Raw genomic sequence first — 26,421 nt, forward strand, 5'->3', positions numbered from 1 at the left:
TGCACACGCTTTCCACCCTGGGCAGCGGGTTTGGCTGTCCACTAAGGACCTTCCGCTGCAGGTGGAGAACCGCAAGCTTGCTCCTCGCTACATTGGCCCCTTCAAGGTGGTGCGCAGGGTGAACCCTGTCTCCTACCGGCTCCAGTTGCCCCGGACTCTGAGGATCAACCCCACTTTCCATGTTTCCCTGTTGCGGCCCATACTGACATCTACGTATGCCCCTGCCCCTAGGAACCCCCCACCCCCCCGCATCTTCCAGGGTCAGACTGTGTTCACTGTGCATCGCCTGCTTGACTCCCACCGGGTCTGCGGCGGGTTGCAATATCTGGTGGACTGGGAGGGCTATGGTCCTGAGGAGCACTGCTGGGTTCCTGCTTGGGATGTCCTAGATAAAGAACTGTGTCAGGACTTCCATTCGGCCCATCCGGATCGCCCTGGGAATGTCAGGAGACGCTCCTGAGGGGGGGGGGGGTCCTGTTAGGACTAGGACTGTTTTGGCCTCTAGAGGCCGCTGTTATTTCCTTTTCGTGTCATGTTTGTTTTGGCCTCTAGAGGCCGCCACTGTTCCTGTGTTTTGTGTTTGTGTTAATTGCCTGTTTAGTCCTGATTATCTTCACCTGTGTTCAATTTAGTTTGTGTATTTATACCCCCTGAGTTCAGTCCTCTTGTCACGGAGTCTTTGTGCTGTTATGTTTATCTCCAGTTTCCTCTGTACCGTGTTCTTTATTTTGCATTTTGCTTTTCTTTTGGACCTAGTAGTTACTGTGTTTTTTGGATCTTCTGAGCTTTGGTATTTTTGCCTTTTCTTTTCTGTTTTTTTTTGGCTTTTGTTTTGTACTTTTGGATTTTTTATTTTTTCCCTTATATCTTCTGAGCGTTTTTGTATCTTTACTTTTTGGATATTTTTTTGTACATATTGTAAATAAACCTTTCTGATTCTTTTTCTACTTCTGCCTCATGCCTCTGCATTTGAGTCATCCTAGTGGGGGTTTGCTGGATTATCACACCAACGAACCAGGTTTGAATCCCAGCAAAACCCTAACACCCAGTTTTGCTTAATTACAATTATTAATTAAGTTATGGACTAATTAACCTTAATGAGCAGTTCAACAAAAAATAACTTCTTCTCGGTCAATTCCTTGCCGTTTTAGATTCTTTCTGGTAAATAGGTCGGTATTCCTAGGGTGGATATCACGTCTATACAGTATATAGCTTGTATATAGTGTATCTGCTACTACTGGACTGGACTGTTACCTTGCCATGGTGTAGCAGCTTGTGTGCCTCCTATGACCCCAAGGGCTAGTGCTGGCGGGGGCCTTCAGGTCCCCGGTAGGTTCAACCATGCCAGAGTTGGTCTTGGATTAGGGGCCTGACAAAAATTAGTCCACCGGGCTCCATGCCCCAACAACTGTGCTGATGTCCATGGCACACTAACACACACACAAGAGGAGCATGGAGGTACCATATTGCTGATTGACTGGGATGAGCCATTGCGTGCTACCTACACCAACACCAACTGTCAGAATATGGAAAACTAGGTATTGGGCAAGCTACCTAGAGGGTGTAGAGGCTTCAGTTTACAACACCTGGACAACAGCTGAAATGGCCAAGGGCACAGAGACTACCGTCTTCCCATAGAGGACACAAGTCAGAAGTGGCCAGCCTGCCTGGGTCAGTTCAAGTCAAGGTCAGCCCACTGACTCTACCCCCTTTTGACCGCTTCCCCAGATTACACATGGTGATGTGTCTCCCCGTAGTTCCACTCTGTGTGATTATTGGATGAAGGATGCAGGTATGGAATTGGGCAGCCTACCTGCTAGCCATGGAGAGGTCAGCATCCTTGCCATGGCGAAACTCTTTACCTACTACAGACTCTTCAACATCAACATCTTACAATCGGCATCGGTCTGATGGGAAGCGACATCACAAGTATGAAGGATCAAGGGCAAAGCCTTCATGACCCCCTTAACTCGATCATCCCAGAAGCTGCCGCAAATACATTTCACAGATCAAGATCACATCGTGGAGCATCTGAACCATGTGAGACACACCATCCACCAAACGACAAGCCCCAGATTATCAGTCTGCTCTCATTGCATCTGAACTCAAGAGGCTCAACATTGACATTGCTTGACTCAGTGAATGCGAAGGTGAATTCTCTGAGGCAACTACACCTACCTCTATTCAGGGAGACCCAGCAATCAGCACAGACTTGAGGATGTTGCAATTGCAATGAAGTCAAGTCTAAGACCTCTAGTGCTGAAATGGAAGGGCATCAACTCTTGCATTATGACCATGCACATCAGGCTGAGCAGCAAATGTCATGCTACTGTCATCAGCATCTATGCTCCAACATTTAAGAGACCACCAGAAGAAAAGGAGCTCTTCTACAGCCAACTCACATCAGTGCTCTCAGAAGTTCCATCCAATGACAGGCTAATTCTCCTTGGCGACTTCAATGCCAGAGTTGGTACCAACACTGAAGCCTGGACAGATGTCATAGGACCTAACGGCCTAGGAGAAGAAAATGTCCAGGGTGTGACGCTGCTTGAACTCTGCACCAGGTTTGGCCTGCTTATTACAAACACAGTATTTGCTCATCCCAACATACACAAAGGGACCTGGAAACATCCACACTCACAAAGATGGCACATGATTGACTTTATCATCATCAGACAGCACTACAAAAGTGACCTAGCAGACTCTAGGGCCTGGCGCAGCGCCAATTGTTGGCCAGATCACAAGCTAGTATGTGCTCGACTGAACCTGCACTTCCACATTTCCACCCAACGCAGACGCAGGAAAATCCATCCTCGCCTTAACACAGCACGACTAAAAGTATCTGAAATTGCACAACAGCTTCAGGAAGCTATTGCCTCCAAACTACCTAACATCACCTTGGATGACTTAGAGGAACACTGGCAAGGACTTGGGTCAATCCTTTACAATACCTCAAGGGAGATCCTTGATTTAGAAAGGAGAAAACACAGAGACTGGTTTGATGAGAACAACACCCCCATCCAAGATCTACTTATGTTATGGGTGATGAGATGTGGTGAGTAGGATCCAAAAGCAGAAACACAAACCAGAAAATCCAATGAATAAAAAAGTCCAAGAGAATAAACAAACAAAAATAGCAAAAATAGTCCAGACAAAAAAAAACTGTAAACAAAAAACGTAGCACAAAAACATGGAAAAATGGCAAGACGAGAGTGCAAAAACCATGGCAAAGAATAGGCAAAAACAGAGAGCAAAAATCCAGGAAGCAAAATGGCACAGAGACGACGTGAGAAACAGACCAGACGTTCTGGCAAAGTCCCCTTCTGAGAACAGCCTATTTATGCACAGCAGAGCAGACCAGGAAGTGAATGCCAGCAAGATGGAAGTCCCGTCCCGGATCTGGATTGCACTGAGCTGGGAAATAATAAATCTCCAGAGTGGAAGTCCAGGGTGGATCATGACAACTCAAGCGTAAACAACAGTGCTTCCAAGCTCTTCTCCAGAATGAAACACCGGAGAATCACCACCATTACTGCACTGCACAAAGCCTTTGCCAATGCCAACTTTGCCGAGTCCAGAACCAGTGGTTGTTAGACAGAGCTATAGAGATTGAATCATCTGCTCAGTGCCATGATTCTTGTGGGTTCTTCAAAGCTCTCTGCATTGTCTCTCAATGCAAATCTGGTGGCATCAGTCCCATTAACTCAGCTGAGGGAATACGTCTAACTGAAAGAGAAGACATTTTAAGCAAATGGAGAGAGCACTTCTGCACTCTATTGAACCACCAAGGCATAACCAAGTCTGTCTTAGATGGCATTCCACAAGAAGAAATTGCCCACGAGCTCAAACTAGATCCTTCACATGATGAGGTTGAAAAAGCCCTAAACCAGCTCAAATTAGGAAAAGTGCTGAGTCCTGATGGCATTCCTGCAGAAGTTCTTAAAGCTGGAGGTCCCCCTCTCCTAGAAGAACTTCACAGACCCCTGCTTATCATCTGGAAAGAGGAAAAGGTGCCAAAGGACTTCAAAAGCGGTACCATCATCACACTTTTTAAGAAGAACTGCCACTATACTTGTGGAAACTATCATGGCATAACACTCCTAGCCATGGTTGGGAAGCTGTACGTTCACATCATCTTAAATAGAATATGGCCCTCCACTGTCCCATTTATACCTGAGGTGCAATGCAGTTTTCAACCAGGCCGCTCTATGACCGATATGATGTTTGCCCTTTGCCAACTGCTAGAGAAGAGCCGTGAGCAGAACCAAGTACTGCACTTGATTTGTCTTGACCTGGTCAAGGCATTCGATACTGTGAATCACAAGATACTTTGGCAGCTACTACTTCACATTGGAATACCATCCAAAATAGTGAGCATTATCCAGAGCTTTCACGATGGAATGGAGGCCCAAGTACTAGTGGACGGAGATATGACAGAGCCATTCCAAGTGTCATCTGGTCTAAGACAAGGGTTCATTCTAGCACCAACTCTGTTCATTCTCTACTTCTCTTTTGTCCTGCACCACACCCACAAGAGCATGGAAAACTTTGAAGTCGACATAAGGTACAAGCTTGAGATGGCTTAAGACCAAGAGTGCCAAGACAACAAGGTTGGATGACTTCTTGTTTGCTGACGATGCAGCTCACAGTGCTGCGACAACACGATCCCTCCAGAATGCTGCAAACACCTTGAACAGGGCATGCAACGACTGGGGTCTTACTATAAGTAAACCAAAAACAGAAGTTATGCACTTTCCTAAGAATGAAGATGCTGAACGAACCACCATAGATGACCATGAACTAACAAAGGCACAAAGCTTCACCTACCTAGGTGGTCAACTAACTGTCAATGCTTCATTAGATGAGGAAATAAAGAGGAGAATAGCCAGAGGAGCAGCTGCTTTCAAACCTGTCTACTAGATGCTGGAACCACAGAGGCCTGACTCTCAAGACTAAAGTCACTGTCTACAAAGCCGTAGTACTGCCCTGCCTGCTATACGGGAGTGAGACTTGAACAACACTAGCACCCCACATCCACAAGCTGGAAGTGTTTCATCAAAGATCGCTCAGGCAAATCATGAGGATCCAATGGTGGCATCACATAATGAACACAGAGGTATTACGAAGAGCTGGCAAATCAACAATTGAGACCATGGTTCATACCAACTGCCTTCGCTGGCTAGGCCATGTCTGTAGAATGCCAGACCATAGGATCCCCAAGCAGCTTCTTTTTGGAGATCTTGCCAAAGGCAAAAGATTTTGTGGGTGACCAAAAAAGAGGTGGAAGGATTGCGTCAAAGAGGACCTCACCATATTTGGCCTCCAAGACAACTGGTACACCATCACAGCTGATCGGTCTGCATGGGGACAACAGATCCACAATGGAAAGTCCTTGTGTGAGACAAAACTACAACAGCATGCTGATGAGCGAAGAGAATGACCCCACAGAAGAGCCACCCTTAATCAGAGATGACGGGACCATAAGTAGTAAGTAAGTATATAGTGTATATAGCTTGCAGCATTTATTGCACAAGGTGGCCCACTTTAGATCGTTCCTTCTGGACTAGACAGGGCCGGAGTGAGCTACGCTGTCACTGACGGTCTCGTTACTTTTTGATTCTCAAGCCAGTTTCTGGCTGCAGATGTTTTGGAACCTGTGGAGACAGTTTCTCAGAGGCTCAAGTTCAGGATCATGCCTTGAGCACCTCTTTAACACATTTCTTAGTTTTGTGCATCACCTCAGAATGGGAAAAGTACCACTAATAGACCTCTGTACAGCAGCACTATTGAAATCTGCTCTTGTCTTGTTAGGGCACTGTAGACTCCAGGATGTTTTCCTTCTGTTTAAACACCTGATTAAGTCAAAGCTGGGTCTGTTAATTACTGCAGCAGACAGCTTGAATCAGATCAGAATGTCATAATAAACAAACACAGAAATTCATTGGCTCTCTCGAGGCTGGAAGATGAAGTTGAACTCTTAATCCACAGTGAGTGTTATCTGTGAAGGTGATGCTTTTAGGTATAGAACAAGGTGTGGAAGAAACAAAAAGAATCTGGCTGCTTTTAACTTTTAAAGTCATGCTTTTTTTTCCAACATCCTCCCCTTTTTTTCCTATTAATATCCCACTCACACAGGATGGAGTGCAGGTCTGATGTGCGATGCTGTTTCTATGGCACCTGAGTGACGCATATCTCACCATTTCACTGCATACTGACGTCAACCAGGGTGATAGATTGCTGCCATTCCACCCGTGCTAATAACCAGTGTATTCAACAACTGCATTCAGCTATAGACAAGAAGAGGGTGCTAATTATCTGTAATTGCACAAGGGCATAGACACACCGCCCATACTTCGTGAGTGAATTGGCACAGCTGGAGAGAAAAAGCTAAAATATGTACAATTACATGATGATTTTAATACATGAAGACATTTACACTAATACATTACACACACACACACACACACACACACATGCACTGAGTTATATTAGAAACACAAACCAATCAAGATATCCTTGCAGAAGATAATCCAGATAAAAGATAAACAGTGAGATAACACATCAAGGTGGATTACATAATAATTTCTGTTTAAATGAAGGGTTGATTAGCATTAAGGAGCATTGTACATTCCAAAAAGCCTTGCTTAGTAAGATTTATGAGACTAGTATCTCTCCACTGAGCACAGTTTGGATGTTATTATTATCCTGATGAACATTCTGCGTAGTACACACTCACAGGCCACTATTTACTAATGGTGAACTGTGCTATTAAATCACATTACATGAAATATACTGCAGATTTAAAACCTTACTCTCTTTAGAGTCTCTCTATTCCTTACTGAGAACAGACCATCCATCCTTTTCCAACATGCATTCTGACTTTTATGATGTTTCTCACTTAGGTATGGAACTTTTCCAAATACTTTTCAAATCTCTCTGCAAGAGCCCTGGAACAATATACTTTTGACTCAAAGAATGAAAATTATGATAATAAATGATACCTTGATAAAAAAAAATGGTGAATTTGAATAGTAAATCCATCTGATAGAAAATAGTAAATAGCAACATCTTGTAGATCAGCAGACAAAATAAGAGTTGGAACTAAAACAGCAAAATACAGTATATACTAGTGCATCTCAAAAAAGTAGAATATCATGAAAAAGTTCAATATTTTCCATCAGTTATTTAAGAAAATGAAAATGTAATATATTCTAGACTCATTACATGTAAACTAAAATGTTTCAAACATTTTTCTGTTTTAATTTGGATAATTATGGCCTACAGCACCAAAAAAAAAAATGTCAAATTATTAGAATATTTCATTTTGAGTTCAAGTAAAACAGGATAAATCCTGTGCATCTCTCAGTCTAGTTCAGTCCACGCAACCACAATCATGGGGAAGACTGCTGACTTGACAGTTGTTCAGAAGACAATCATCAACTTCCTCCACAAGCAGGATAAGCCACAGAAGGTCATTGCTGAAAAGGCTGGCTGGAAAAGGTGCACAAGCAACAGAGATGAGTGCAGCCTTGAGAGAATCATCAAGAAAAGTCGCTTCAAGAACTTGAGAGAGCTTCACAAGGAGTGGACTGAGGCTGGTGTCAATGCATCAAGAGCCACCACACACAGACGTCTTCAGGTAAAGGGGCTGCAACTGTCACATTCCTAATATCAAGCCCCTCCTGAACCAGAGACAGCATCAGAAGCATCTTACCTGGGCTAAGGAGAGAAAGCATTGGACTGTTACTCAGTGGTCCAAAGTCCTCTTTTCAGACGGAAGTAAATTTTGCATTTCATTTGGAAATCAAGGTCCTAGAGTCTGGAGGAAGAGTGGAGAGGCACCGAATCCAAGGGGTTTAAAGTCCAGTGTGAAGTTTCCACAGTCTGTGATGATTTGGGGTGCCATATCATCTGCTGGTGTTGGTCCACTGGGTTTTATCAAGTCCAAAGTCAATGCAGCATCTACCAGGAGATTTAAGAGCACTTCATGCTTCCATCTGCTGATGAGCTTTATGGAGATGCCGAGTTTCTTTTCCAGCAGGACTTAGCACCTGCCCACAGTGCCAAAACTACTACCAAATGGTTTGCTGACCTTGATATTACGGTGCTTGACTGGCCAGCCAACTGGCCTGAGCTGAACCCCAGAGAGAATCTACGGGCTAAGGAGAGAAAGCATTGGACTGCTACTCAGTGGTACTCAAGAGGAAGATGGGAAGATGGGAAACGCCTGACCCAAAAATACAGATGAGCTGAAGGCCGCAATCAAAGCAACCTGGGCTTCCATATCACTTCAGCAGTGCCACAGGCTGATCACCTCCATGCCACACCCCATTGATGCAGTAATTCGTGGGAAAGGCGCTCCAACCAAGTACTGAGTGTTTAAATGAACACACTTTTCAGAAGTTGGACATTTCTGTATTGTAAAACTTTTTGGATTGGTCTGAGGAAATATTCTAATAATCTGAGATACTGGATTTCTGATTTTCATGAGCTATAAACCATAATCATCAAAATTCCATCAAAAAAGCTTGAAATTACATTACAGACATTTAGCAGATGCTTTTATCCAGAGCAATGTACAACAATCCCAGAGCAGCCTAGGGAGCAGTTGGGGGGGGTTAGGTGTCTTACTCAAGGGCACTTCAGCCATTCCTGCAGGTCCAGAGAATCGAAACGGCTATGTTTTTCTTCTGCTTCTCTAACCATCAGGCCATGGCTTCTCCTGGAATAATATGTATTCCATGGGAAGTATTCAAATATTTCACTTTACGTGCAATGAATATGGAATATGTGAAAGTTTATCTTTTTGAATTAAATTATTAAAAAATGAACTTTTTCCATGATATTCTAATTTTTTGAGATGTACTAGCAGACATCATTATGTGAAAAAGTACTTGCCCCTTGTGATTTCCTCTGTTTTTGCATATTTGTCATACTTTATTGTTAACCTGAGTAAACATGAAATATAAATATAAAACAATTATTTTATTTACTGAAGAAAGTTTATGCAACACCTATATAACCCATGTGAAAAAGTAATTGCCCCTCTCAACTTAATGATCTATTATGGCATCATCAGCAATAACAACTGCAACCTGGAATTCTGGCCCACTGTTCAAGGAGGTGGGCAATTAAAGGATTTTTTTTTCCAACCACATTTCTTCGGTGAAGTTGACGGTTCATCTCGATCCTTCCAGGGTTAAATAATGCATTGGACAGTTCTTAACCCAGTCCCAGTCATTTCAGTAATCCCCTTAGTTGTTTTCTTTGCTTGATCCAGGCCAATAATTTGACCCTCTGAAACCACAGTACCATGACCACAGAATACATCTTCTGACATGGTTGTGAAGCTACTCACTGCATCAGTTCAGGTTAAAAGAATTATTGCCAGCTGAAACATTAATCACTGCAGTAATTATCCAGTCAAAGGCTCTTAACTGTTTGCTTAATTAAATCCAAATTATACAGGCAGTGTATAATAAATAAACTTGTATTGGGAACATTTTCCATGTCTTCTTTACACATCTAGTAAAAATCCGCATTTTTAATCTTTTTCCATTAAAATTGTGAGATAGATAGATAGATAGATAGATAGATAGATAGATAGATAGATAGATAGATAGATAGATAGATAGATAGATAGATAGATCGCCCATCAGAGGTACGTAAAAATCTGCAGATGTTTTTGTTGTGTTTGTCCTGTTCCATTTTCCACACTGCCTGGAAACTCTAGAGTGACATCTGTGTGTATTATAAGGATAAATCCATCTTTGTGGCTTTTCACTTCATGTAATAACTTTTAAAAATGCTAGTAAATGTATATCAATATCTTTAAGAAATTAGTGAGAAGCAAGAACATCTAACTAGGATGGAAATGAACATAATGCTACTTTCAGTTTGCTTGTGATTTTAACCAGGCAGTAAACGAGAGCTAACATGGTGTAATATAACTTAAAGCAGATACGCAAAACCTTTATTTTTAAATAAATTTCTGAGTGGATAGTATCTCCATCCTTGCCTCTTGTATGCTGCATAAATGGGAATAAAAAATATATATTTTTGAGAGTTAAAATCGACTGCAAAGTTGTGATTGGCGCCGCCCCGCTGAGCCAGCCAGCCCTGAGTGCGTGACGTCACAGCGGGAACCGGTTTTAAGGCCGAGGCCTTTTACAGCTATAGACCAAAGTCATATCAATAAAAAATTATGGTGAAAGTAAGAAATACCGTTACTGACTTGCTCAACTAAGACTGATTTGACTTCATTGATTGTGGGTTGACTCTCATTAAAACAGGATGGGTGCTATAACTTATGCAACATACATGTACATGCATGCATTTTCACTGATAAAACATAAAAGGCTCATTAAATAATCAGATGAACTGAGACAATCACATTCTGAAGCAAATTAAATAATCTTATACCGCTAACTTAAACACACAATACAAGTTACATGGATTAATCTAAACGCAGGGAAACAATGAGTCGTTTTTTATCAAAATGAGAGTCGGAGCTTACCCGTCTGTGTTCTCGCTTCTTGAAGGCCGATCTTGTGGCCGACTGTTTTTGAAACAATCTGACTTTCAGTTGTTCGTTCAGTTTTCCGTTCATTCGCTTCTTCCACGTAAAGGCGAGATGGCAGCAATATCCAGTTTAGAAATCAGACGGCTGCTCCACTCATTCACTTTTCTTCATACTGTGTATTCCGCCATTACTGCTGGGCTCAGGCAATTACTAAAACCCGGGACGGAACGGGATGTCACCAGTTTTAGTAACAACTGCGGGGAGGTCACTGCCTGAGCGATATGTCCCATCCCGGGTTTTAGCAACAACCCTAGGCTCACTCCAGGAGGACTGGTGCAACTGAACTTACTTTCCTTTAAAAATAAAATTAAATTAAAATAAATACTTTCCTTTTCTTGTAGTTTTATTTAATTGTTGGTACTGCGCCATCTTTCAATCCGGGCTTATAGCTAACGATCCTCAACAGGTCAGAGGTCTCGTACGAGTCTTCAGTAAAATGTGCAGAGCAGAGGAGAGACCACTTCATAGACGCCCAATGTGTCCGTGAACTTGTCACAAAACGCGTCCAAATCTTTGCAGTTTGAACATTCTTGGGCCATGAATGCAACGTAAATCCACCTTCTGTCGTGTTGCTGCACCGGCCAGCAACACATCTACGTGGCATGGTGATAAATTAGCTCAAAATGGAGGATCGAAGTTGCAGTCAGCTCTGTGTTTTAGTATAGCGGAAATGGTGATGAGGCCGATAGACTTCCTGCTGTGACGTCACGGCCGTCAAGGTCATTCACTCAGACCGCTACCTATATAAATCACTTTAATCGTAAAAATTACTACATTAGATTTATTGTTAACGCTTAAAACTATTCCTGTGCCGTTCTTGAGGTCTCAAGGCGTTTATAAACGAAAGTGAGGCCATGGCTCTGCGTATATGCTTTAACCTAGTTAAGTACATTAACACACACTGTTGTTTGGTTTGGCTGTCGTGCACGATAGATCCAAGTTCTGTATCAACTGTCTTGTTTGCAGTCGTGAGCTCTTTGATGGCTTAACAATCCAACTGCCAACCCACAGACTTTAGTACACTTACTGTATCACAAGGATAACTTCCAGATGCTGATATCCTTTCTTTCCGGCAACGTCACTTCTCCTTAAGTTCCGCAATCTGTCTTTCCTCAAACTTTGCCACACCACCCTTTACAACTGCCCTCCACATGAGCTCTGTTTTTGGCAAGGTTCTCAAAGTCCGATATGCCTCATTTAATAAGTGAACCATTAAGAAGGTCTTTATAACGCTTCTTTGGGGCACCAACAGGATATACACAATCAGATAATTCACCATAGAACAGAGCACGAGGTATTCTTTCATCACTCATACGAAGCCCAACGAAGGTGGGCTTCCATAATAAAGGCCTCAATTCCACGTGTGTGGCAACGAGATAGCACTTCGGTGTTTGGTACACGACCTTGCCAAGATATTCCAGTGATCCTACGTAAACAGCACATGTGAAATGTGTCAAACTGCCTTATGTGATGTCGGTATAGTGTCCATGTTTCACAACCATAGAGTAACACTGTTAAAACTGCAGCCTGATAGACCAGTACTTTGGTAACTAGATAGATGTCATGAGTGTCCCATAGTTTTGCAGCAAGACGACCACATGTAGAAGAAGCTTTTGCAATCCATGCAGTGATTTCAGAATCAACAGAGCAATCATTAGATAGTACACTACCCAAGTAACAAAATTTGGTGACCACTTTTAATCTATCTGATCCAATCATCACTGTCGGTTCTCTATAACATGTACCAAGTCTGGGTTGTTAAAGAACTTCAGTTTTCTTTATGGAGATGGAGAAGCCATATCTTGTGGTTGCCTTATAAAAGCTGTCAGTAAGAACTTGGGCATCTTCTTCTGTGTGCCACTAGACCTCTGCATGAAGTAGCTCTCTGATCAACATATGATGGACTTTGGTGTTTGCCTTCAGACGTGGGAGATTGAGTATTCCACCATCATAATGGTATGTGCTGTATACATACAATTTATTATTATTTTGGCGAGCAAAACAGTTCTGGGCGGCACGGTGGTGTAGTGGTTAGCGCTGTCGCCTCACAGCAAGAAGGTCCTGGGTTCGAGCCCCGGGGCCGGCGAGGGCCTTTCTGTGTGGAGTTTGCATGTTCTCCCCGTGTCCGCGTGGGTTTCCTCCGGGTGCTCCGGTTTCCCCCACAGTCCAAAGACATGCAGGTTAGGTTAACTGGTGACTCTAAATTGAGCGTAGGTGTGAATGTGAGTGTGAATGGTTGTCTGTGTCTATGTGTCAGCCCTGTGATGACCTGGCGACTTGTCCAGGGTGTACCCCGCCTTTCGCCCATAGTCAGCTGGGATAGGCTCCAGCTCGCCTGCGACCCTGTAGAAGGATAAAGCGGCTAGAGATAATGAGATGAGATGAGATGAGATGAAATAGTTCTCACTGAACAGCCAGAATACATCCTTAAAAAAAAAAAGTTGAAATTTAGGACACAAATAGCAATTTATAGTGAAGGCAATGATTTGTGTCAGAACACCAAGAAGCTCTTTGTGCGTATCAAACAAAAAATGTAGTTCAACAGTAAAAGCCAATAGAGGGTGTTTTTTCTTGTTGGTCCGAGTGAGCAGTAATCTTGCCCACTTCTGTGTCAGTGACTGTGTCAGTGTTAAGGTTTTACACTCCGAACTGAGATCTGAGCAAGTGAAGGAAAATTTAGCTCCTACAGGTATTTCTCATTGAGATTATTATACCACAAATATAAACCTTGTTCTTTACACAATTACACTACCGTTCAAAAGTTTGGGGTCACTTTGAAATGCCCTTATTTTTGAAAGAAAAGCACTGTTCTTTTCAATGAAGATGACTTTAAACTAATCAGAAATCCACTCTATACATTGCTAATGTGGTAAATGACTATTCTAGCTGCAAATGTGTGGTTTTTGGTGCAATATCTCCATAGGTGTATAGAGGCCCATTTCCAGCAACTCTCACTCCAGTGTTCTAATGGTACAATGTGTTTGCTCATTGCCTCAGAAGGCTAATGGATGATTAGAAAACCCTTGTACAATCATGTTAGCACAGCTGAAAACAGTTGAGCTCTTTAGAGAAGCTATAAAACTGACCTTCCTTTGAGCAGATTGAGTTTCTGGAGCATCACATTTGTGGGGTCGATTAAATGCTCAAAATGGCCAGAAAAATGTCTTGACTATATTTTCTATTCATTTTACAACTTATGGTGGGAAATAAAAGTGTGACTTTTAATGGAAAACACAAAATTGTCTGGGTGACCCCAAACTTTTGAACGGTAGTGTACTAATTTCTAGCTTTGTCTTATTCTATCAGCAGATAATTTTACTTCTTTCTCAAAATAAAGTAATATCCAACGGTAAGACTGAATAAAAAAATTCCAAGCTTGAAATGAGTAAAGTATCTATAAATGGGTTTAATAATCTTTGTTTAAAAAGAGAAACAGTTGAGTTTGCTGATATCCAAGACATTGTTACTCACTACAGTATCACTTTTTACAGTACATCACAAAAAACACAAACAAACAAACAAAGTCATACAGATTGTGATTTTCACTATGGGAATGCACCTGCTTAAACACACACACAATGCCCAATTAAGTCAGCTTAGAAGTAATATATCTTTCTGTTTTCTTGTGAATGGATTTTATTCCGGATTAAAATGATGTGGCCTGCTGTAAAATCGATCCCAGTCAGTACAGTATTTTGACAAATCCATCCTACCAAACCTGTCCAGGCTGGATCTGAATATAATATGACATGTAAGTGCAGGACTGTCATGGGTGCTTTATGGATTTTGAACTGTTAAATACTTTAAACTTTGATGTGGCTTACAGATGAGACATGATGCATGAATATAAACACCACCACAACATCATTAGTTTACAGTAATATCCTGAATATAACATATAAAATCATACTGGCTGTCTCCCTGAACAGGAGTACATATAGATTTATATATTCATATATTTATACGTACATTATATTTCTTTTTGTACAACGTTTAGTAAAAATGCAACTCTTTTCATCCAGCACAAGTCAGCAAAGCGTATGAGGGGCGCCGACAAATATTTCAGCTTTATTCAAATGAGGAAAGAAAAGAAAAATGATGTCATAAAATAAAATATTATTTACAATTCAATGCCTTTACAAAATAGCCCAGTAACTACAAATACTTTAAATGCCATGTGTATATATAAATATATTTAACAGTTATTCCATGAAATCGAGTCGTACATGAGCTGATGGGCGACGAGGCGCGTAGCACTGAGATTGAGTGGAATAACTGTTTTATTCTCTCCACATTCACTGGATTTTGAGAAACGGAACATTTTTATTTTTAGAAAATTCAATAAATAAAAACTTTATACAAAACGTCCCACAAAATCATTTCAGCTTAGAATGTAAACAAACCGGCGAAATGACAGGAGCAATTTGTGAAAAATGTGATAATAATTCTTGAAAAATAAAACAGATATGTTCTTACCATCAAATACTTTTATTCCTTATTTTGTTGCTTTTTTGTATTTTTGGGGGTTTTGTTTTCAAGTAGAGTTTTTATTTCGTCCTCAGTTGGTTCAGCAGCACGCTCCGCCATTTTGTTTTTCTCTACTCATGGTATATGAGCTGATATCCTAGTAGTAGAGTAGCCAATCAGAGCGTGCGATTGCTCATATCCAGTGAATGTGGACAGAATAAAACAGTTATTCCACTCAATCTCGGTGCTAAGCGCCTCGTCGCCTATCGGCTCATGTATGACTTGATTTCATGGAATAACTGTTAATTATATGAATTGGTAATACTTTAAGGGATGAGTCATTTATTTACTAATGTAGTTGCTCCTAAAATAGTAGAGGATGTGCAGTGATTATATGAAGATTGTATTAGGATGTATGGCCGTGTGTTACACTGGTCAGCTACATTAACTCTTAGGTACATTAGTCTGACATCAGACATCGTTGGGAGAGATTGAAAGAGATTAGTTTTATTTTCAGTGAACTACTCTGCACAAAAAAAACAGTTATTAGAAATATCATATAGTCAAATGTATCTAGTATTTCTTACTATAACCTTACAACTCATCTTTTTTAAAACTCTTTGTAAGCGTGTTCTATTGGCAGATAATTTTGCTAATCATTTATTTTTAGAAAAAAGCATTATTATCTGGCAACAAATTAAGAACACAAACATTTAACACTTGAAATGAGTAAAAATAGCTAGAAATAGGTTTAAAAACCTTGTATTTGGTTTATTGTCAACTTATAATTATATTATAATAATATTACTTGATTTTGGCTAAATTCAAAATATTTTCACTTGATGTCGTGAGATGTCAGTTTTTCAGTGTATTATTTGAACTCATTGATTAGCTTGATACATATATATGTATATATAATTACTTAACTACTCGTTAACCTTTACTTAACACTAAGTAAAAATTAAAATGTGTCGATGAACTATTAAATTGGTCGTGCAGGATATTTATTTTATCGCCACTTCAGCATTTTTGTTTCAGCTCCATTTAAACTTAACTGTCTTTATAATTAAAAAGAACCAGTACATTCAGATCTATCGAACTCGTAATTATGACAATAAAAAATTTTATTTTTACAGCCGTCTTTATTCACAGCTTACGTCCGTCTTCTTTTTATTCAACCTGTTCCTTATCAACCAAACGTCATCTCTGCAGAGCTTCAAGACGCGTTTAGCAAGTTATTGAAAACGTGCTTCCACAAAAATACCATCATTCAAATTAAAAATATTCAAATTGCATTTGTCCAATTATCCAATATGACAAAATATATTTGCATATTATGCAAATATTTTGACATGCTGTTACAATTTATGGCACAATAACTTGCTTGGTGAGTCACGTTTTCTCACATTGATGAGTTTAGCAGGCAACTGAATTTCCCTGAAAAGATTTCATCAATAAAATATTTTTAAAAGTGTCATTTTACACACTGAATATTACACATATGACTGTCATCAGTGTTAATCACTTGTATGTTACTTTTCTTTGGTTTCTATGCTTAGAAGGCAACTAATGCTTAATCCTCTTCATTATGGATGATCAATGACTAGATTATTACGTGTCTCTTAAAGTGTCACCATTTATTTAATTTTAATTTTCTTAGAGAGTAAGAATTTAGAGAGTTAGAGAATGCTGTGTAAGATAATAAGGCAGTGTGAGAGCAGTAAACCTTCCTTCTTAAAATCATCCATCTTGATTCAGCAGAGAACTCTGGGTCAACGCAGTCATGTGATCTTCGCAGTGGCAACTCAGAAACGATCAGAGCGCTGCCTTGTCATGTTCAGCGTTATGCTCAGTTGAAGGAATTTTCGGATTTCTCAGCTTCGAGGTAGCTCTTGCCGTTTAAGTGTTCGCTGTGGCCGTCGATGCTGTAGCAGCCCTGCACCTCGACGATGGACGAGGCTGTGTAGGACGTCGATCTGAGCGCCTCGGCTTGAGCCATCGCACTGCCAAACTGCATCCGATACTGATTCCAGTGTCTCCGTAACACGCTCTGTACCTAAAGAACGGACTGGTTTTAAATTTCATCACTTTCTTTTGATTCACTGCGCTAACATTCTCAGAGTTTATAACTTATAAATGACACAGGAAATGGCTAGGACTATATAAAGGAAATAAAAAGTTACATAAAGGCTTCTTAAACATTTACACACATTTACAAATATTTTCTAAAGATTTTACATATTAACCAAAGCTAAAACAAACAAACAAACAAAACCCACACAAACGGATATGATGTGTAAAAAGTAAATCTTCGCTCATTCTTGGAAGGTTTCTAGAGATTGTACATGAAAGGGAAAAGCTACTGTGTTCAACATTAAAAATGAGGGATTTCCAAGAAAAGCAAACTCCATGAAATGTACCTGAGTGATATGATGCCAGCATGTTGCTAATTTGGTTGAGACTATGGCCAAGTTTACATTAGACCGTATCTGTCTCGTTTTCTTCGCGGATGCACTGTCCGTTTACATTAAAACACCTGGAAACGCCGGGAAACGGGAATCCGCCAGCGTCCACGTATTCAATCTAGATCGTGTCTGGTCCGGTGCTGTGTAAACATTGAGAATACGCGGATACGCTGTGCTGAGCTCTAACTGGCGTCGCCATTGGACAACGTCACTATGACATCCACCTTCCTGATTCGCTGGCGTTGGTCATGTGACACGACTGCTGAAAAACGGCGCGGACTTCCGCCTTGTATCACCTTTCATTAAAGAGTATAAAAGTATGAAAATACTGCAAATACTGATGCAAATACTGCCCATTGTGTAGTTATGATGGTCTTTAGGCTTGCCATCCTTCCACTTGCAAGTGGTAAGTGACGCGCATGCCCGACATGCACTGGGATCACACACACAGCGGCTCAGTCCCGAATCACTGCTCGTGCGCTTCACTCGCGTGCTCTGTGAGCTGCGCAGGGCCGGAGTGCGCACCCTCCAGAGGGCACTCGCTGTTCAGGGCGGAGTGATTTGGAGCACAGGATGCCTGCGGAGCCGAGCGTATCCGTGTATTGGCGTTGCTGTGTGCAGGCGAATCGTGTATTGGTGTTGCTGTGTGCACGCGAATCGTGTATTGGCGTTGCTGTGTGCAGGCGAATCGTGTATTGGCGTTGCTGTGTGCAGGCGAATCGTGTATTGGCGTTGCTGTGTGCATGTTAATCGTTTTAAAAACGTTAATCTGATGATCCGCTGATACGGTCTAATGTAAACCCCACCTAAGTCAGGAAGTTCTGACCAGCTGCTATGCGAGAGGAGATGTGATCCTTTAAACCCGTCAGCACTGTGCAGTTTTCAGCCCATTTACATCCTAAACTGTGCTCGTGTTACAGCCTCTTGAGGCCGTGTGTTAACCACAACAACAAAACTGTTACTGTGACATCACGGCCATGCAGCCTTCCAAGTCCAATTTATTGCTCAGTTTTGTGGAAGTTCACGTAAACAGGATACTTCTAAACACAACATAGTTTTTGTTTACAAATAAAGACAATTTTGGTGACAAAATGTGAACGTCAGCTGACAGACCGCCGTTATAAACTAAACCAAAGCATCATATAATTAACAAAACTGATCAAATTCAATACCAGACTGTCCCTCTGTCACAGATTGCCTGTTAAAGGCTCCCGAGGCAACAAGCTCCGCCCGTCCTGTCACTGGTTTGTTACCTGATTGTGTTCACCTGTAACGTTTTCCTCTGCCAGCTTTGTTGGAGAAGGTTATGTTTTCACCTCCATTTGTTTGTTTGCCTGTTTCCAATGTAACTCATAAAATAGTGAACAGATTTTGATGAAATTTGGTGGAAAGGTGAACCATGAGCCAATGAACAATTAATTTGATTTAAATGCAAATCCAGACATGTTTGTAGATCCAGGATTTTATTTTCCCCAATGTAATGGATGAAATTTGGTGGACAGCTTTGGTATTATTATCCTCGGTTCGAGTGACTAGACTTTGATGTTAATATGTGGCTTGGCGGGAGTATCTACTGTCCTCTGAGTGCCCTTCTAGTTTCATTTATGATTATGGATATTCCTCTGTTCCCTGTTTCTGAACTCACCTACAGACTGTGACTGATTTCTGGGTTTGCAGCTCATAATTCACCATATGGCACACCCTCACATCCCAGAGAGGAGGAATTACTTGATATTTTAGAGGCTCAAATGCGAGTGAAAACCCCATGTCAACACAAACTGGCTACTTTTAAATACAACTGAATGATTTGTGTTTATCTATAATGAATTAGAACAAACAGTTCTATTTAATTGTGGTTACTAAACCTAAACCACTGACACGATCAATCATTGGTTGACATTACAAACTAAACCAAAACAAAATCATGATTTTATATTTTTTAATATGATGATATATCACAAAAATAATTCAACACCAGACTTGACAGTTTTACTACCTTGTCAGTTTTCCTCTTGCACTTCCCAAAGCAAGGTGCTTCTGTTTTGCTTTTGTCTCCACTATTGGTTTGTTGCCTGAATGTGTTCAGCTATAACATGTTTCACTCTGATTTGTTTGCCTATTCATACCCTGGTGGCCTTGATTTAATATTTATTTATTTATTTATTTATTTTTGGTTTCATAGTTTCAGGAAACTGCAGTGAATTCTGTGCTACGCACTTCCTGGTTCCCAAGTTGTTTGCGACGAGTCTTTTTTCCGTAAGTGTTGGTGTTAATCACTAATCTTTTTTATTTTTTCTACAAACAATTTTCCAGTATCCTCTTCATTTTTTATTGTAATTTCACTTTCCTTTTTGTACTTTCCACGTTCGCTTTCTTTTTTCCATTTTTTTCTCTCTCTTTTTTTTCAGAAGAACGCCAAGACCGAAAACTTTCTTTTTTTCTCCTCCTGCGTAAAGACCACAAGCAGAGGCCATCCACATCGGATCTGCTTTAATATCAACGAAGGTACGTGAATCCTTTCATCATGGCACACCTTCAGCCTGTTCAGTGTGCTGAGTGCAGGATGTTTAGTCATTCTTCCTCTGTCGCTAGCGATAGCTTTATTTGTGATAAGTGCAGATTAGTTAGCTCTCTGATGGAGAAGATTACAGTGCTAGAAGCGCGTATCCAGGCTTTACAGAAGGCCAGTAAGAATGAGAACAGTGTAGTTTCTGTAGGGGAAAGTCTGGATGCCCTAGGTGGAGTTAGTAATCCCCCAACTCCGGCATTAGAGCCCTTACAGCGGGGTGAATGGGTGACGGCTCGGCAGCATAAGCGTAGAGCCAAAGCTACCGCTGAGGCTCGCCCACAGGAGCACCACTCCTCTCCACTTCACGTGTCGAACAGGTTTGCTCTCCTTAGTGATGCACCCACTGAGAAACCTGAAAGAGCTCTGGTTATAGGGGACTCTATCATACAGCACGTGAAATTAGCTCAGCCTTTAGGGGCACCAGCAGCTTTAGTCAGGTGTATACCGGGAGCCAGGGTGCCAGACATAGCAGGTAATCTTAGGGTCCTAGGCAAGCACAGGTTCTCAAAGATAGTTATCCATGCAGGAGCTAATGATATACACCTTCGTCAGTCTGAGGTTACTAAGAGTAACTTTGTTGAGGTGTTTAAATTAGCGAAGGAGATGTCCGATGCTGTAGTATGCTCTGGCCCCATCCCAATGCGGCGTGGCGATGTAGCTTACAGCAGGCTATGGTCGCTGAACTGCTGGCTGTCCAGGTGGTGCTCTGAAAACAGTGTGGGCTTTATAGATAATTGGGCTAATTTTGAGGGCACTGCTGGCCTGTTAAGGCGGGATGGTATCCATCCCACTCGGGAAGGTGCTGCTCTCATTTCCTGCAGCATAGGTCATAGTCTCAGAACAGGCCTAGTTAATTTCTGACAATCCAGAGCCAAGGCCAGGGAGCAGACGAACAGGCTAAACCGACTGTCTGCTAGCTGCACAGAGTCATCACTCAGGGCCCACTACATCGAGACTGTGTCTGTTCCCCGAGCTCAACAAAAAGGTAGAAATACTCAGAGAGTTTGTTCCAGTAACCTAATCAATATAAAATTAGATCAGACTGACTGCACAGCTGCTGCCAGCACCTTTGATCTAAAGGTGGGGCTATTAAATATTAGATCTCTTACATCTAAAGTGCTAATGGTTAATGAACTTATTACTGATCAGGAGTTTAATGTACTTTGTTTAACTGAAACATGGATTAAGCCAAATGAATATATAGCATTAAATGAAGCGAGTCCTCCTGGATACAGTTATATACACCAGCCTCGTCTAACTGGCAGAGGAGGCGGCGTTGTGGTTATTTATAACCGCAACCCCCCCCCCCCCCCCCCATCTGTCCCTCTGAGTTCTGGGATTGAGATGCTGACCTCTTCTGCTCCTCGGACCTGCCTGATCCATCCTGGTGCCCTTTCTCCATGGAAGTGAGTAGAGCGAATCCTAAACATGGCTACTCAGAGACCCGGGGGCTGCCGGACTCCACTGCTGCTCCGTTCCAGCAGAGAGCAACCCTATGCCCTGGGCCACCTATGTGCAGGTTTGTGACTACAGCTTCCAGTGTTTCTGCACCTGCTGCTTCACCAGTTGCCCATCACCACAGGACTTGAATTTGAATTTGAAGTTATGACTTGTGTATGACTTGGATTCGAGTGAGGGAGAGTTGCACAGCCGTCAGCCTCACTCTCTCACCCAACCTCACTGGGTCCAGGGGCAAGACAGAATCAAGATGGTTGAAGCCAGGTTGGGATACAAGTCAAGTTTATTTGTATAGAACTTTTAACAATAAACATTGTCGCAAAGCAGCTTTACAATATTTGAAGGACTTAAAACATGAGCTAATTTTATCCCTAATCTATCCCCAATGATGAAGCCTGTGGCGACGGTGGCAAGGAAAAACTCCCTCAGACGACATGAGGAAGAAACCTCGAGAGGAACCAGACTCAAAAGGGAACCCATCCTCATTTGGGCAACAACAGACAACATGACTATAACATTAACAGTTTTAACATGAAGTCAGTTTCGTTGATGTTATAAACTCTTCATTAATGGAAACTCGAGTGCAAAACTGTTCATGACAACTGCAGTCCTAAAGTTAGCAAGTCAACTGTAGTCTTCAGTCATAAAAGCATTACTGTAAGAGTCCAGAGCAGTTGGACAACACTAGCACCCCACATCCACAAGCTGGAAATGTTTCATCAAAGATCGCTCAGGCAAATCATGAGGATCCAATGGTGGCATCACATAATGAACACAGAGGTATTACGAAGAGCTGGCAAATCAACAATTGAGACCATGGTTCATACCAACTGCCTTCGCTGGCTAGGCCATGTCTGTAGAATGCCAGACCATAGGATCCCCAAGCAGCTTCTTTTTGGAGAGCTTGTTTAACTGAAACATGGATTAAGCCAAATGAATATATAGCATTAAATGAAGCTCATCCTCCTGGATACAGTTATATACACCAGCCTCGTCTAACTGGCAGAGGAGGCGGTGTTGCAGTTATTCATAACCGCAAACACCCCCCCCCCCCCAATCTGTCCCTCTGAGTTCTGGGATTGAGATGCTGAACCTCTTCTGCTCCTCGGACCTGCCTGATCCATCCTGGTGCCCTGTGTCTGGTTGGAGTCTCATCACATCGCTCCTGTGGAGGACGGCCCCATGATGACAGTTGAAAGTCACACCTGGAAGATGCTCTGGACTCTTACAGTAATGCTTTTATGACTGAAGACTACAGTTGACTTGCTAACTTTAGGACTGCAGTTGTCATGAACAGTTTTGCACTCGAGTTTCCATTAATGAAGAGTTTATAACATCAACGAAACTGACTTCATGTTAAAACTGTTAATGTTATAGTCATGTTGTCTGTTGTTGCCCAAATGAGGATGGGTTCCCTTTTGGGTCTGGTTCCTCTCGAGGTTTCTTCCTCATGTCGTCTGAGGGAGTTTTTCCTTGCCACCATCGCCACAGGCTTCATCATTGGGGATAGATTAGGGATAAAATTAGCTCATGTTTTAAGTCATTCAAATTCTGTAAAGCTGCTTTGCGACAATGTTTATTGTTAAAAGTGCTATACAAATAAACTTGACTTGTATCCCGACCTGGCTTCAACCATCTTGATTCTGTCTTGCCCCTGGACCCAGTGAGGTTGGGTGAGAGAGTGAGGCTGACGGCTGTGCAACTCTCCCTCACTCGAATCCAAGTCATACACAAGTCATAACTTCAAATTCAAATTCAAGTCCTGTGGTGATGGGCAACTGGTGAAGCAGCAGGTGCAGAAACACTGGAAGCTGTAGTCACAAACCTGCACATAGGTGGCCCAGGGCATAGGGTTGCTCTCTGCTGGAACGGAGCAGCAGTGGAGTCCGGCAGCCCCCGGGTCTCTGAGTAGCCATGTTTAGGATTCGCTCTACTCACTTCCATGAAGGAAGGGGCTAGAAAAGGTGCCTCAAACGCAGCCTGCTTTACCTCATCCTGGCCAGCACACCGCAGCTGGTGGGGAGCCCACTCAGCGGTCCAAATACAACAATAAGATAGTGAAGGTACTCAACCTTGACAAGTGGAACATCAACATGTGGGCGTATCTTCAAAGCCTGGATTGACCTCATCAGTCACCTCTGGACCCACAACCACCACCCACCAAATTGAAGTCATGGTCATATTCAATCCCGAAGGACAAACATCATCACCACCATATGGTGTTCGATGCAGAATTTGTATTTGTTCTCTTTATACATTTAGTATAATTATAATAATAATAGTAGTATAAGTATTGGCACTGCAAAGTGACAAATAGTACTTATAATGCTTTCTGTTAACAATTTATAAACTGTAGAGTACCTTTTCACAAATAATGATAATAATGGGGCGGCATGGTGGTGTAATTGGTTAGCACTGTCGCCTCACAGCAAGAAGGTTCTGGGTTTGAGCCCAGTGGCCGACGAGGGCCTTTCTGTGTGGAGTTTGCATGTTCTCCCCATGTCTGTGTGGGTTTCCTCTGGGTGCTCCAGTTTCCCCCACAGTCCAAAGACAAAGGATAATTGGTGGCTCTAAATTGACCGTAGGTGTGAATGGTTGTTTGTCTCTATTGGGCCTTTTCCACTACCCTTCTTCAGCTCACTTCAGCCCAACACGGCTCGCGTTTCGACTACCTCAGAGCAGCACGACTGAGCTCACTTCAGCCTTACTCAGCACCTAAAACTCGCACGGTTTTGGAGTGGGGCTGAAGTGAGCCCAACCGAGCCGAGTGGGGCTAGGGGCGTGAGGAGACACTCCCCTGTGCACTGATTGGTGAGGAGGAGTGTCCTCACATGCCCACACACGCCCCGCGAGCACGCTGGGATCTTTAACCAACATCTGTAAACACCGTAAACCCGGAAGAAGAAGAATTATGACAAAGAAGAAGAAGAAGATCAGAAAACTAGCACCAAGACCAGCAACACTAACGACTCCATGTCCTCCATGTTTATTGTTTACTATCCGGGTCGTGAGATTACCACTTAAAAGGTCACTGATGTCACTGTTTGCGCCGCCTAATGACATCACGTGACGTCCACCCACTTTCGCTAACTCCACCCAATGTGTCCACCCACTTCCAGCCAGCACGGTTCAGCGCGGTTGTAGTCGAAATGCAACCCCAACAGCCCCGCTCAGCTCGACTCAGCACCGCACGGCTCAGCCCAACTCAGCCGCGTTGGTAGTGGAAAAGCCCCATATGTGTCAGACCTGTGATGACCTGGCAACTTGTCCACCCTGGTGAAAAATAAATGTGCTAAGTGTACTAAAATTTAGCATACTTTTGTGTACTTGAAGCTACACTAATCATCAATATACTCCAAGTGTGTTTATGATTAGTTAACTTGAGGCATGCTATTTTGGAACAACTAATTTTGTACTAAATATATTTTAATTGTAATTAAATTGTAGAAAAGTGCAACTTGAAGTGTATTTAGTGTACTTTTATGTGCTAAAGTGGAACAACTTAAAGTATATTTTGTATACTTTAAGTATATGACTTTATATGTACTAATATATGCTTAATTAGTACTTTGTATTATAAGTACCTTAAAATTAGTACACTTTAGAAATTACACATAACTTTCACTTAAAGTATATTTTAGTATAATATATTTCTATAAAGTGTAATATAGTATAATTATTTTAAAGTGTGTTAAAAGTGTTAGCGTGAAAGCGTGATGTTAGTATACTTTTTATATATTTACAAAAAGTACAATTTGTGTAAGTACATTTTCAATATACTATTGAAAATATGAATATACTTTAAATACAATACAGTAATTTTTTTTTTTTTTGCCAGGGCAAGGTGTACCCCGCCTCTCACCCATAGTCAGCTGAGATAGGCTCCAGCCCACGACCCTGCACAGGATCAGCGGTTACAGATAATGGATGGATGATAATAATGTGTACTGTATAATGCATTATGACATGATATAAATGTATTCATACTGTAGGTCATTATACACATTGCTTTGAATGGAGACTGTTAGTGAAGAATAGTGTGAAGTGGTTTAGAAAGTCCAACTTGGCATTTCATGAGGACTTTGATGATTCTTCACAATTGTTGGAATAAACCAGTTCTTTGTATCCCATTAGTTCAGCTAAATGGTTTCATGTTCTTTTTTCCATTCTGTGATGCTTTTTGGTCTTTCATAACACATCGTGTCGAGCGATAATTGCAGCTTTTAGTCATCCTTTCCGGCTCTGATAACTGCTGTATTAGCTCCTGACTCGATAATGGATATATCTATGCAAGCAGTGCGGCGCTCATAAAGCAGCTACTTAGAAAAACACAGAGCTCATTTGAACTTGGATCAGTGGCTCGGCAGCTCTGCAGCATGACTCATAAATCTGTGCAGAAGGACATCAGCCAAAGTCTTTAATTATCCAGCGTTTAGCTGAAACCTTAAGGGAGGGAGATTCGCTTTTGTAACAGAGCTTTGGGGGTTTAATCATGTGTCTGACCATAAAGTGGGAGGGGAAAGCATGTGGTTGAGAAGGAAGCCTTGGGGTATTTTTCTGATAAAAGGAAAAAGGAGTTTAGTCGCAGTAAATGTCCTTACCTCTCCGTTAAAGAAGCAGAAGATGGTGGCCACCAGAAGACCCTGAAAAAGAAGAACCGTGTCAGCTCTGAGTTACGAGTTCACCTTTTACATCTCCGGTATCTCTGTCTGGAAGTGTGTTTTGGCAGCAAGGTGTTTAATATGCACCTCAACGCCAAGTTCATTCCACTGCATAATGCACTGAGGAAATCAAGCTTTGTACTTCTTCAAAATATACGACACATGATTATTATTATTTCCTGCTAATTAACGTCAGGCTGAGAAAGAAAACTAGGAAGT

At 41.8% G+C, this 26,421-nt stretch overlaps 1 protein-coding gene across 2 annotated transcripts in view; it reads right to left on the minus strand.

The window, feature by feature from the left end:
- Positions 1-13,968: 13,968 nt before the first annotated feature.
- The window catches only part of calcrla (calcitonin receptor-like a), a 129,798-nt gene continuing 117,345 nt past the window's right edge, over positions 13,969-26,421 (minus strand). For both annotated transcript variants that reach the window (XM_060928933.1, XM_060928934.1), the window contains 2 exons: positions 26,143-26,184; positions 13,969-17,105 (listed from right to left, as the gene is read on the minus strand). In XM_060928933.1, the coding sequence (XP_060784916.1) occupies positions 16,899-17,105; positions 26,143-26,184 (249 nt within the window). In that variant the 3' untranslated portion in view covers positions 13,969-16,898. The remainder of the gene's footprint in view (positions 17,106-26,142; positions 26,185-26,421) is intronic.

Source organism: Neoarius graeffei, chromosome 9 (genome assembly GCF_027579695.1).
Source record: "Neoarius graeffei isolate fNeoGra1 chromosome 9, fNeoGra1.pri, whole genome shotgun sequence".
Taxonomy (NCBI): Eukaryota; Metazoa; Chordata; class Actinopteri; order Siluriformes; family Ariidae; genus Neoarius; species Neoarius graeffei.